The sequence below is a fragment of the Rhopalosiphum maidis genome, chromosome 2 (genome assembly GCF_003676215.2).
Source record: "Rhopalosiphum maidis isolate BTI-1 chromosome 2, ASM367621v3, whole genome shotgun sequence".
Classification (NCBI taxonomy): domain Eukaryota; kingdom Metazoa; phylum Arthropoda; class Insecta; order Hemiptera; family Aphididae; genus Rhopalosiphum; species Rhopalosiphum maidis.
The window spans coordinates 76,332,328-76,345,664 of record NC_040878.1 but is presented as its reverse complement, the minus strand read 5'-3'; the positions used below and the strand labels follow the sequence as shown (position 1 = coordinate 76,345,664).

General features: G+C 23.5%; 1 protein-coding gene across 10 annotated transcripts; it reads left to right on the top strand.

Moving 5' to 3' along the window:
* Window positions 1-478: 478 nt before the first annotated feature.
* On the top strand, window positions 479-13,013 carry LOC113551153 (H(+)/Cl(-) exchange transporter 4). 10 transcript variants are annotated; one of them, XM_026953215.1, is made up of 18 exons: window positions 479-789; window positions 3,242-3,345; window positions 4,395-4,465; window positions 4,599-4,719; window positions 6,080-6,115; window positions 8,548-8,687; window positions 8,750-8,965; window positions 9,101-9,262; window positions 9,684-9,831; window positions 9,896-10,035; window positions 10,712-10,894; window positions 10,962-11,176; window positions 11,247-11,364; window positions 11,458-11,671; window positions 11,780-11,990; window positions 12,068-12,231; window positions 12,299-12,506; window positions 12,582-13,013. In XM_026953215.1, exons 3-18 carry the CDS (start codon window positions 4,460-4,462, stop codon window positions 12,670-12,672), a joined length of 2,373 nt encoding a protein of 790 aa, XP_026809016.1. In that variant the 5' UTR covers window positions 479-789; window positions 3,242-3,345; window positions 4,395-4,459; the 3' UTR covers window positions 12,673-13,013. The 10 variants fall into 10 exon arrangements, with proteins under 10 accessions (XP_026809016.1, XP_026809015.1, XP_026809014.1 ...); XM_026953214.1 differs by lacking the exon at window positions 3,242-3,345; XM_026953213.1 differs by lacking the exon at window positions 4,395-4,465.
* Window positions 13,014-13,337: the final 324 nt, after the last annotated feature.

Here is a 13,337-nt window from a genome sequence, read left to right as displayed (position 1 = left end):
GTAAGTTAGTACAATACACTATAATAAGTCTAAAGTATAAATAACAAGTGCGTCCCCAGACATTTTTCTAGGGAGGGGGGCAAAATTAATTTAAAAAAATAAATAAAAGATGGTTTTCTTCTATGTACAATATTGTATAATATTATGTTATATTTAAATCCATTAACGCCGTGCTGACCGTGCTGTGCTATTAATCTAAGACTGTGCTATTACTATGTACTTAATTTAAATTTTAAACATTTATAATCGAGAATTAGCAGATTGGAACGTGCACCAACGTTGAAACCTGAAAATCCCATCCATAAATTTGTCAATAAATTATCGCCCCACTCTAATTTTCGAAAATTCATGATTACACCAAAACAAAATGTATCCACCTGTTCTGTTATCATTATTATTTTGATTAAACGAAATTGCAAAATATTATCCACATACTGTATAGGTATTTTTTACAATTTCGCATTATTTACCATCTATATTCGCCAGTATACCAACCACGACGGACAACTTACTCGCATTGGAATTTTCGGACACGAATTCATTCTCTTATCATCTTATCAATAAATATTAAATAATAATAGTATAATACAAACATATTTTAATAATATTATATTGTAACTTAGAATTTTAAATGTTTTAAGGATATAATAATATTCAGACAACAAAAATAACATAACCACTGTATTACCATAATACCTATCTTTATCTACCTACTATTATATATTAATTAACTTAACTAATCTTCACGTCATGAATCAGAAATGTCTCGGTGGTTCTCAAAAATAAAATGTAAGTTCAATTAGTCGCTTTGAATAATACGATTTTAATTTCAAATTAAAATGTTATCAATTTTGTTTGTTCTTTCTTCGTTGTTTAGCCAATCTATATTCTCAACTAAAATCTTCATCATTAATACATTTTTAGGTCTTTCAAATACCTACCTATTTAGTTTAGTGTAGTAGGTATCTGGTATCTTCAAAAGCCTTTAATTCAATTAAGTAAATTGCTTATATATTTTTTATTACTATAAGTTTCCATATGGGATGAATAAAATAAGATAATGTTTTAGTTGGCCTAAATGTTCAAAGTTTTATGAAAAGCAATCACATATTCTCGCTGTCTCTTTAATATACTTAAATATTGCTTAGAGAGATTGTATTTCAGAACTAGATTTAATTAAAATCAATTAATTTGTGATCTAATTATATAAGTATATTTATATTCATTTTAATTTATTATTTACTAGTGATATTATGAATTACTTATATTTTATATTAAAGTTTATAGCATCAACTTACCTTATTACTCTACTTAATCTATTGTTCTATTTTCAAATGCTAGTGACAATTTTTTGATAATTTCTTTTAACACAAGATTTTCTTGATGATTTTATCTGTCATAACAGCGTATTTATGATTTAATCGGACAATTAATATTGTTTATCAATAGATTAATAATTAGTAGTAGGTAATGATATTAAAAAAATTGCAAAAACAGTCATATCCTTTTACATACTTAATTAATTAATTTAATTATCAGTTCCTTTACTAACATCATAAATATCCTATTTATAGGCCTATTTCATAATGTTCTTAACTGCTATTAAAAAAGCAAAATCATTAAATCTTTAATGATTAATAACTTCAAATAAAAGTGTGAATTCATTAATTTTTTATTTTTATTAAACTTTGATGTTATTTCCCTGTTGATTATAATTTGTTAAATAAAATTTGTTTCACAATCCAGAAATTACATAAAAATATTTTGTGGTTAAAAATGTATGTAAAATGTTTAGTGCGGTCATTAATTCAATCAAAATAATTTTTTGCACTTACTTTATTAAATTATAATATAGTTACTTCTTTGTTAATAAATTAATTATCATGTTAAATAACTGACTTAATTACAAAAAGTTTAAAGCAATAAACAATACTCTATTTTTTAACATGCACATTTTAATTATTCTTAACTCCATCAGTCATAAATATATACTAATAAAAGAATATGTTATGGTTAAATTGTTATTGCATTTTCTTTTTATCCAAAATAATCAAGTTAAAATTTTAATCAAGAAAGAACTAGCTAAATTAAGAAGTGGCATCAAAATATATATTTACTCATGACAATTGTTATAGGTGAATTTAATAGGTATTGGATCACTTGTCATTAAATGTACAAATTTACATTAACCTAAGTCAAAATTGTATGTAGATGTGTCCAGTGTTATAGACAAAATTTTGGACTTCAGCACTACTAGAAATAGTTAAATGTAAAATACATACTAGAAAATATTTTTACCATAATCAACATAATGCAATATATTCATTTAATTATTATTTACTATTTAGAAATGCACATTGACCAAGAAGTCAATGGTGAATGTGTTACATAATTGTTTTATCATAATTTAAATTAGTTTACACATTTTTCTTCTATGTGTTTTTAAGAATAATTAATAAAAATATTTATTATTTCTGAATGTCTTTAGAAAGTTTTCCAAATTTTATCATTTTTTTATTATAACTAATTAGTTATTTTAAGTAAGTACTGTGGGCACAATATTTTTCATGCTTTATCCATTCAGTATCATTATTTGTTTATCTATTATTGACCTTCTATATTGTTGTATAATTTATTTATTATCAAATAAAACACATGTCCATAGATATAATAAAATAGGTGTATAAACTATAAACACAAGATTTCAGTTACAAAAACAGATAGCAAATAATTTAGTGCCCTATATGTTTGTTTATTATGGTATTATTTGATTTATTGCAACATACTTTATATCTTCAAAATAAAAATAATCGTAATATGACTAAATATTATGAATCTTAATACTTCTTAATATTAATCTAACGAATGAATAAGTGGGCTACATGCTAAATATGAAGTTAGAAGGTATTATATTATGTCCCGTATCATTGTTTTAGTCAATAAGCATATTATATATTAATTATTTATTTATTTTAAACTATAAAAATGATTAAATGTTGCAAAGTTGTTTTGGGTATGTATTCATAAATTATAACTGTATACATATATACTTATACATTATCTAAATTTACCTTTTAGCAATGATTGAAGAATTATTAAAGGATATTAAATAATAAATTAAAACATTAACCATATAATTTTTGTTAATATTTTATAATAACTTTGTGAAAAAAAAAACATATAAAAATTACCTGTGTGCAATTTACTTTTAAAAACTAATTATATTGTTTTTAAAATTCAGAAATATGTTTCTCCACAAGTATGGAAAATTTACCATTAACAAGCAATATTCGAAAAAATGATCTCCCTAATAAGCCTTCTACTTCCTATCAGGCTGTTAAACAGGTATTAATTACAATTCAAGAAACAATTGCTTCTTTTGTAGTTGAATGTGAATGTCAGTTTGAAAATAATTTTGTTGATAATATTTTTTGGTACCTTCAGGCTTCAGCTTATACATAATATATTTATTAAATCTTTAAACTATTAGTTTGGAGTGAATCGCTCAAATGTATTATGAAGTATTAAAATTTACTTTGCTTATTATTTTGATAATAAATTTAAAAATGTATAATTTATGCATTTATAAACTATTTATCTTTACACTCTTCTATCTAACATTTTAAGGGGCGTTACTGATATCATACTAAATGTATAAATAATAGTTTATCTTGTTAATACATTGTTATGATGTATTAAATTGACTTTTATTATAATTTGTTATAAAAACAAATATGTAAAGGTAAATCTTAATTTGTATTAAAAATTAACCCAAGATAAAAATAAATAAGTTTATTTATATGAGTTTAATATAACCTTTATTATAATATATTTAAATGCATACCTATAGTATGGAACCTATAATAATACAGAATTTAAAATTTTAATTATTTTTTTTATAAATTTTAACCACACAAAGTTGTTGCTATGCTCTTATAATATAAAAAGATTTAATTAATTTAATGGTTAATCTTACAATATTTGTTATCCTCTATAATTTTTAACATATTACAAAAATGTCTTCTTTTTATTTAAATTTGAGAGTTTATAATTATTAAATGTGTACTTGATTTTAGCTTATTTACTTTTTAATTATTATTGTTTTGTTTTTATGTTTATTAATAATCTAATAGTATTATTATTTGCTATTTTAAGTATTAAATTATAGTCCATTAATTACTATTTTTTTTATTATTTTTTAATAGTAATATACTTGAGAGTTCCTATTTATATTTTAGAAAAATGGGTATATTTATTATACTTCTAATTTAAATATGTATTGTTTTCTATTTATAATTGAATTATTTATTGATGATTAATAAATTGCAAATAAAAAAAATAATAATACTATTAGATTAGGTATTATGCGTATAAATACGTTGAGCAATTTTTAGGTGTTGGTTTGTAGAGTGTAGTTAATTGATGTCTATTCAATATCGTGTTTTCAAAATTGTTTAATATGAGAGTAAGTATTTACATAATTATGCACATTTATATAATTATTATTTTTATTTTAAGCATTTACAATATAATAATATTTAAGATGTTAATCTTATATACATATTACATAATTGATTATATTTTCGTTACAATTATAGGTAAAAAAATTAACTGAAAGAAATGTGGGAATAAGTTCAGATGATGATATGATTGACATTACAACTTCAGGAACAATGACTGAACGTACTTTAAATCAGAGATCTCCAATAAATTTACCAGGTAATATAATTTTATAATGATATAGTCATTTTATGATGTAGCTTTGTATGCAACAGTAAAGAAATGATAAAATAATGAGGTTATTAAGTACTTATTTCCTTATCATATTAAATGAGTAATTTTATTGTTCTTGTAAATCTGTATATTTTAATTTGTTTACCATAATGAAGAGGTAAAAGCTTTCAATAAACTTACATTTTATTGGTCCATAATATTTTAAGAAAAAATTAGTTTATAAGTACCTATTCTTATATATAAGGTAAATACTAATTATAAATTAATAAATAAAAAAATTGTGTAAATTTAAAATTAATATAACTATCAATAATCGTATTGATTTAAATCTTTTGTCTACTTTCAATATATACAGTAGAAGAAAAATAAACAGAAAAATATTTTGTTTAAACATTATCCAATTTTATTACACTAATGCTTAATGATTTTTAACCTTTTTATGTAGAAACTTGTTCGAAACTTTTATAATTTATTATTCACGTTATGCAGTATATAATGTATATGTTTCTTTAATTTCATAGATATATTTTATTGTAATTATATTGTAATTAGTTAATTTCATATTTTTCAATTTTTGTGAATAGTGGAAATATTATTTCTAGGTATTGTATTAATTAAAAATTTATTATTTTAACTACCAAGTTTACTTTTAATGTTTAAATACAATTTAACTATGTCATTTAATATATTATTATTATTTTAAAATCAAATCAAAATATTTTATTCACTTGATATTTTTTTAACTAAAGTTTTATATTGGTTGATTTAAAATACACAATTAGGTTTAATTTTGGAAATTTTTAATTTACATTACAGTTTTTTTATGAGCTATGATAAATTAATATGTACACATAATTAACGATAAATATAAAGTTTTTAACAAAACAGTCATACTTAAATTAAATTTTAGAGCCAATCTTATCTAAAAAATATTTCTTTAGTTTAACAATCATTTCATTAGAAAATTTTTGAATTTGCTTTTGATTTAAACATATTTTATTATTTTTTATAAAAATAAATATGCTTATTGTAATTCAAGGGTTCTCAACCTTTTGAAGTCCATGTCCCCTTAACTATTGTATGAGTTCACAGTAAATTGGTTATTGGATTAATATGAAAATAGTTTGAATGTATTTTTTTTATATTAATTAAATTTATTTGCATAAGAAAAATAAATGTTTAATAACACCACAACGTTTTCATTTTTCGTTTTTTTCAACATTTTCACGCCTCCCTATAGAACCCCAACCCCCAGATTGAGAAAAATTTAATTTATTTAAAACCTATAAAGATAGTTTTAAACATATGTATTTTGTTTTATGTTAAAATACTATAAAATTTGAAGGTATTGACATCATTTTTGCGGGAACAATAAATTTTGGTGAGTTTATGTCTCTTATGTATTATGGCTTATGAGTTATATTATGAGTATTATTATATTATTTTGTTATTTATTAAATATATAATTTATTGGCTTATAGAAACATTAGAGCTTTCTAGTTTCAGTGATTACATTTTTATTTTTTCATTTTATATAGATTTCATTAGCTTAAAACTCAAGTTCTATGTTAGAGCTTGGAATTGTATTGTTCTAAATAAAACAATAAATAAATATGTACAGTATGATTACGATTTAAGGTACCACTAAATATCTCAGCTGAATGACATAGTATTGAAGTAAATATCTTGAGGGCCTATCTGGTAAATTAACACATTTTTTCAAATGGAAACACTATTTTTTTTTTTTTTTTACATATTCGGATAGATTATTTTTTTTAAAACCTTTTTTGTATAAAAAGTTTTTTTTCTATTTACAAATTTAACCAAGTTATAGAAGTCACAATTTGAGTTAATGCATAGTTTGTGTTAAATGAAATTTCCACGTACAACCATTGGAAATAATAAAATAAATGTTTAATTTATTTTATCTGTTTACAAATAATAATTTAATAATATTGTACATAATAACTGTAAAAAATTGAAAATCTTAAATAAATGTGTATTTAAATCCCCAGACCAATGGTTCCCAATTGGTGGTTCGCGTATTGATGTTAGGGGTCCGTGGTTATGTAGTACTGAAGTAATATTTTTATTTTATTTTATTTTAATGGAATTATTAAATATGTAGTGGTTTGAAATTCCAGGTATTATAAATAAATATATAGATAGATAGCCTCGATTATCGCAAAATAGGTTGACAATTAATGATATAATTAAATAAAATTGAAAAGTAAATCACAAATAAGGGGTCCCTGTCCAATTTAAGTTTTAGCTATAGGTCCGTGGCTCAATAATAATTGGGAACCACTGCCATAAGCCATAAGCCCTCTAAAATATTAATTTCAATACAAAGTCATCCAGCTGAGATATTTAATGGTACCTTAAATCATGATCATACTGTATAAGTTATACTACAATATAGTATATATAACTTGTAAGCTATTTAAGAACTATAGTCTCTAATATCTTAATGATTATAACCATTTATTATAATACTGAATCAATTACTAATGATAAACATTTAAATTAATTCTGTTTTTCTAGGGTGGAACAGAAATATTTGTCTAGTAACAGCAATAAAGTTAGAAATAAATAAATGTAATACATGAATATTTAATACAATATGAAATATAATGATAGTACTATATTTTTAATTGCCTACAATGTTATATATAGAGAAGTTGAACAAATTTTCTTTGCATAATGATTAGTATATTTTGTACTAATATTTAGTACCTTTTGATTAAATATTGGTTTAATGATATATGTTTGATTTTAGTGTGTACTGTGTAGGTATTTATAAAATTGTTAGCTTAATCCTTGTATAGTTTCTATGTATTATAAATTATATTATTATTTATTAGCTATTATTTTGAATTCTTTATAAATCACAAGAAACTTTTTAACTCTGAATATCGTATTGCTGAAAATTGTTGTAGTTGTTAGATTGACATTTTTGGGTTAATTTTTATTATATTTTCATGATTATACTATAATATAACACCAGATTAATACTTTTAGGTTAATTTTTGTTCCTAATTATCTATAAATATTTTTGTTAAAACTTATCAATATATTAATGGGAAGTGTTTAGCTATGATGTTTTGATTTAACATATGCAAATTTCCAAATTAACTATTTATTTTTAATTAGTTTTATTTAGGAAAAAAATTGAATATAATATATAGTGCATTAAATTAAATTATATATTTTATCATGTAATAATAACTATTGATAATACTATTTGGGTTTTATTATAAAAATAGCATTTATTATCCAAATATTCTTATAAATAAATATACTCTATCACAATTCACATGTAAGTTACGCAAATGCACAAATTATGATATTTTTATATTTTATTATACCTTATATGTTTGTTATTGCACAAAGCATTGCTCTATTTAAATTTAACACAGCTTTATGATAATATTTTATGATTTTTATTAGATAGTTATCATATTAATTTAATAAATTAAGTAAAAAATGTATAGTTATTCAAAATGTAGTGCAATTATTAATTTATATTCAGAGTATCGTAAGAAAACTTCTTTAGGAAGCAAAGGTAGATTGCTTTTTTAATTAAAAAAATGTATTTATTTCTATGATTGCTTTATTGCCTTGTATATTGTTTTAATATTATAAAATTAAGAAGTCATATTTTAATGTTTTATTAAACACATAAAAATTAAAAAAATGTACTATTAAATTAATTTTTACAAGACCTAATTGTGATAATGTTTATAAATGCATAACTTGTATTACTTTGTATTTATGCCTTGTTATTTTATTTGTTTGGTAACAAATTTAAAGGATCTGGTGAAACTGAGGATATTCCTGGAATTGGTCAATATGAAGATTTTCATACTATTGATTGGCAGCGAGACATTGCAAGGGATCGGATGCGACATAGATATATACTAAAACGCAAACAAAATTCATTCATTGATCTAGTAATAGAAATATTTTAATTTCCTGTAAACTAAGTTTAATTTAATTATTGTAATATAATCAGATAAAATCAGCTCATGATGCATGGTCAGGCTGGCTTTGTGTACTATTGGTGGGACTTGTGACTGGAACTGTTGCAGCAATAATTGACATTGGAACATCATGGATGTCAGATCTAAAATTTGGTATTTGTCCACAAGCATTTTGGTTAAACATGGAACAATGTTGTTGGTCATCAAACGAAACTTCATTTGAACTAGATAAAGGAAACTGTTCACAAGTAAGTGTTTCAGTTGTATTTAATTGATAATAAAAATATGCATGACTTATTACCTAATTTATAAACCAGTATACAAAAATGTAAACATTTTATAAAAATTGTATTCATATTAAGTTATATTTTTATTTATTTCAGTGGTTTTATTGGTCTGAATTAATGACTTCTTCAAACTACGGACCTTTTGCCTATATAGTATCATATTTATTTTACATTGTATGGGCATTATTATTTGCAGCTCTTGCTGCTGGTTTAGTCAGAATGTTTGCTCCCTATGCATGTGGATCTGGTGTCCCAGAGGTAATGTTCCTTTCTTTTATTTTTTAATATATACCTAGGATAACTTAAATTAATTTTGTCACCTTAAAAGAAGGCTGAAAATTGATATATTTATATTAGTTTGAACCAATGTTTGGTAAAAAATGTGTAAAGATTTTATCTATTATTAAAATAAGTCAGCATAATAATTATAACTAAAAAATTGTTTTATAATATATCCATGTATATATTTTTTTTAATGTTGTATAATATTTTAATTTTTAATGAGCATATTTAAATTGTAATATTATATATGCTCTTAATTTACTTATAAATTAAATCTTCTAAAAAATCATCTTAACAAAACTAATCACTAACAATAATTTCAATTCATAAAGCTAATTATTAAGTTTTTATAATATTGTTTAGAACATATTTATGGAACTTCAATTTGATTTTACAGATAAAAACAATTTTAAGTGGTTTTATAATTAGAGGTTACTTAGGAAAGTGGACTCTACTAATAAAATCTGTTGGAATCATGATGTGTGTTTCGGCTGGACTCAGCTTAGGAAAAGAAGGGCCTATGGTACATATAGCCTCATGTATTGGTAAGTAAATTTTTTTTAATCAATTAAAATATTAAAATATATGATTTTATAATTATTGTTTTAGGCAATATTTTATCATATTTGTTTCCTAAGTATGGCCGTAATGAAGCCAAAAAAAGAGAAATATTGTCAGCAGCAGCAGCTGCGGGGGTTTCTGTTGCTTTTGGAGCTCCAATTGGTGGAGTCCTTTTTAGTTTAGAAGAGGTATTTAATTTTTATTTTTAAATTAATAAATCTTTTAACCTTTTGTTTTTTATTTAAGGTACATACAGGGTGTTATAAATACAGAAATTCACTAATGGTTACCTAACTTTTATGTACTCTATACTATACTCTATACTCTATACTCTATACTTTTATGTAAATAAGTTTGATGAATGTTATTCATTTTCACTTCTGATTTAGGACTTTTATATTCTAGAATACTCAATACTCATACTAAAATCAATTAGAGTACATATATACTTCAGGTGATTAACCTTATAACAGTGATAACTTTATAAGTCATGGTTATAAACATAGTGTTTTTGAAGAAATTAAGTAATATAAATATATTATTTTTATCTCAATCAATTAAATCCAAAAAGTTATTTTATCATGTTTTTTTTTTTTAATATTTTTACTTTGTTAAACAATGGTTTTAAAATGTTTAACAGTTACAATTTTTTCAATATCTTTTAATTTGTTCTGAAATTTGATAATAATTGTTTAATAGTAAATATGTTTTAAATTGAGTTTGGTTATATTAATAAAAAACAATTTAAAAACCATTTGAATGGTTTAGAATGATAAATAGTATTCAATTGTACCCCATGTGATAACCACAACATCTCAAAATATTATGTGACTGATTTTTGTAAATATATATTTTTTTTTAAAGGTTAGCTATTATTTTCCTTTGAAAACTTTATGGCGTTCATTCTTTTGTGCTCTTGTTGCTGCATTTGTACTTAGTTCAATCAATCCATTTGGTAACGAACATTCTGTTATGTTCTATGTAGAATATCACAGGCCATGGATGTTTTTTGAACTTATACCATTTATTGGATTGGGAATTATTGGAGTAATTAAATTTAAATGTATATTCATAATTAATTTTGCAATGATTATTAAACAATTATTAAATTTAGGGTGTAATTGCAACAGTTTTTATCAAATGCAATATTAAATGGTGTCGTTTTCGTAAAACATCAATTCTTGGACAATATCCAGTCATGGAAGTATTATTACTCACAGCTGTAACAGCAATACTGTCATATCCTAACCCATATACACGCATGGGAACTAGTCAATTAATTTATCTTCTTTTCAGCCAATGTGATGTATCTAGTAATGATGGTTTGTGGTGAGAGTTGATAGTATATGATATAAATATATATAAATTAATTATTAAAATATGGCTTTATAATGTTTAGCGATTATACTAATGACAAAGCAAACGTAGCTGGACCTGGTGTATACACAGCTATGTTACTTCTATCAATGGCTTTTGTTTTGAAATTGGTCACTACAATTTTTACATTTGGCATCAAAGTATAAGAATCAAATCAATTGAATATTATTTTTACCATTGTACCTAAATGTATAAATGGTATGTATGTAATGTTATATTATTATGTTTTACAGGTACCTTGTGGTCTGTTTATTCCGAGTTTGGCCATGGGCGGTATAACTGGTCGTATTGTTGGTATTTTGATGCAACAGTTAGCTGCTAAACATCCACATTTATGGTTTTTTGACAATAGTTGTGGATTACCAGGACAAGAAGGCTGTATTACTCCTGGCTTATATGCCATGGTAGGTGCTGCTGCTGTTCTAGGAGGAGTAACCCGAATGACTGGTAACAATATTACTCAATATTAACTATTGAATATTATAAGTTTCAATGAAACATAAAATGTATACAGTACAAACAATAAACAATTTTTTTTTTAATTAAAATGTATAGTTTCATTAGTGGTCATTATGTTTGAATTGACTGGTGGTGTAAGATACATAGTTCCATTGATGGCAGCTGTCATGGCTAGCAAATGGGTTGGTGATGCACTGGGCAAAGAAGGCATGTATGATGCTCACATTCAATTAAATGGTTATCCGTTTTTGGACAGTAAAGAAGATATTGTTCATACTGCTTTGGCAGCTGATGTTATGCAGCCTCGGTTAGTATTTATTTTTTATTATAAAAATTTGAAAAAATTAAAACATATCTAATGAGAGAAAATGTGTTGAAATGTAGTCGAGCTGAGAATTTGAATGTTCTTACTCAGTCTTCAATGTCACTAGAAGATACTGAAATACTATTAAAAGAAACTGAACATAATGGATTTCCAGTTGTGGTGTCACGAGAATCTCAATATCTTGTTGGATATGTATTACGTAGGGATTTACAATTGGCAATAGGTAAGGTTCAACTCATCAACTCATTAATAATGCATTTTATAAATAATAATTGTAAAAATAATTTCAGAAAATGCAAAACGAACTATAGATGGACTTTTACCAGAATCTTTAGTTCTGTTTACCGACATAACTCAACAAGTAATGCCTCCACCACTAAAATTAAAAAAAATTTTAGATATGGCCCCAATTACAATTACTGATCAAACACCTATGGAGACTGTTGTTGATATGTTCAGAAAATTAGGACTTAGGCAGACATTGGTTACACATAATGGGTTTGTAATTAAATATTTATTAATATTTCTTTTAAACTTATTTACAATTTTTTTGTTCTTGTATTAATTTTCCAGGAGGCTTTTGGGAGTAATAACAAAGAAAGATATTTTACGTTATATTAAACAGGTTGACAATGAAGATCCCAGTTCTGTACTCTTCCATTGATGGTTCTTAATTAACCATATGGATTTTATATCCATTATTTAGCTCAATTTTCATATTTCTGTTAATATATTTTAATAATATTTTTTCAAAGTTTTGTTTTAGAAACTTAATTTTAAAAATATTATATTAGTAGCTCCCTAGATATTTAAATTAAGTAAATATTTTAGAAAAAGTTAATTGTGAATAATAGTCTACTCTACTAAATAACTAATAACTAAATAAAAATAACCATGTAATCGACTATGAATATTGTAAAATGCATTTTGAATTTATGGGTTTGCTTGTAGATACTAGATAGTAACAGAAACAACCAAAATATATTGTTAAACATAAAAATATTATATTTTTTGTTGTTAATACAATAATTATTATTGACTTAAATTCATTTAGACAAATCTCTAAATTTGATTTAGTCTGTTAGTATGTATGAATACTATTATATGTGGTTTTTTAAAGATTATTGTAATTTTGTATTTCTCTTAAACGCTAACTTTAATGTTTAGATCTTGTGCCCCTTTATCAAATAAATTACTTCTTTTTATTATTATTATTTAAACAATGTATATTTACAATCTGTAATATTATTATATACAAATATACAATTAGTAAATTTTTTTGGTTAACTGAATATCAATACTGCGAAATAATGTAGTGAGAGGTCCACC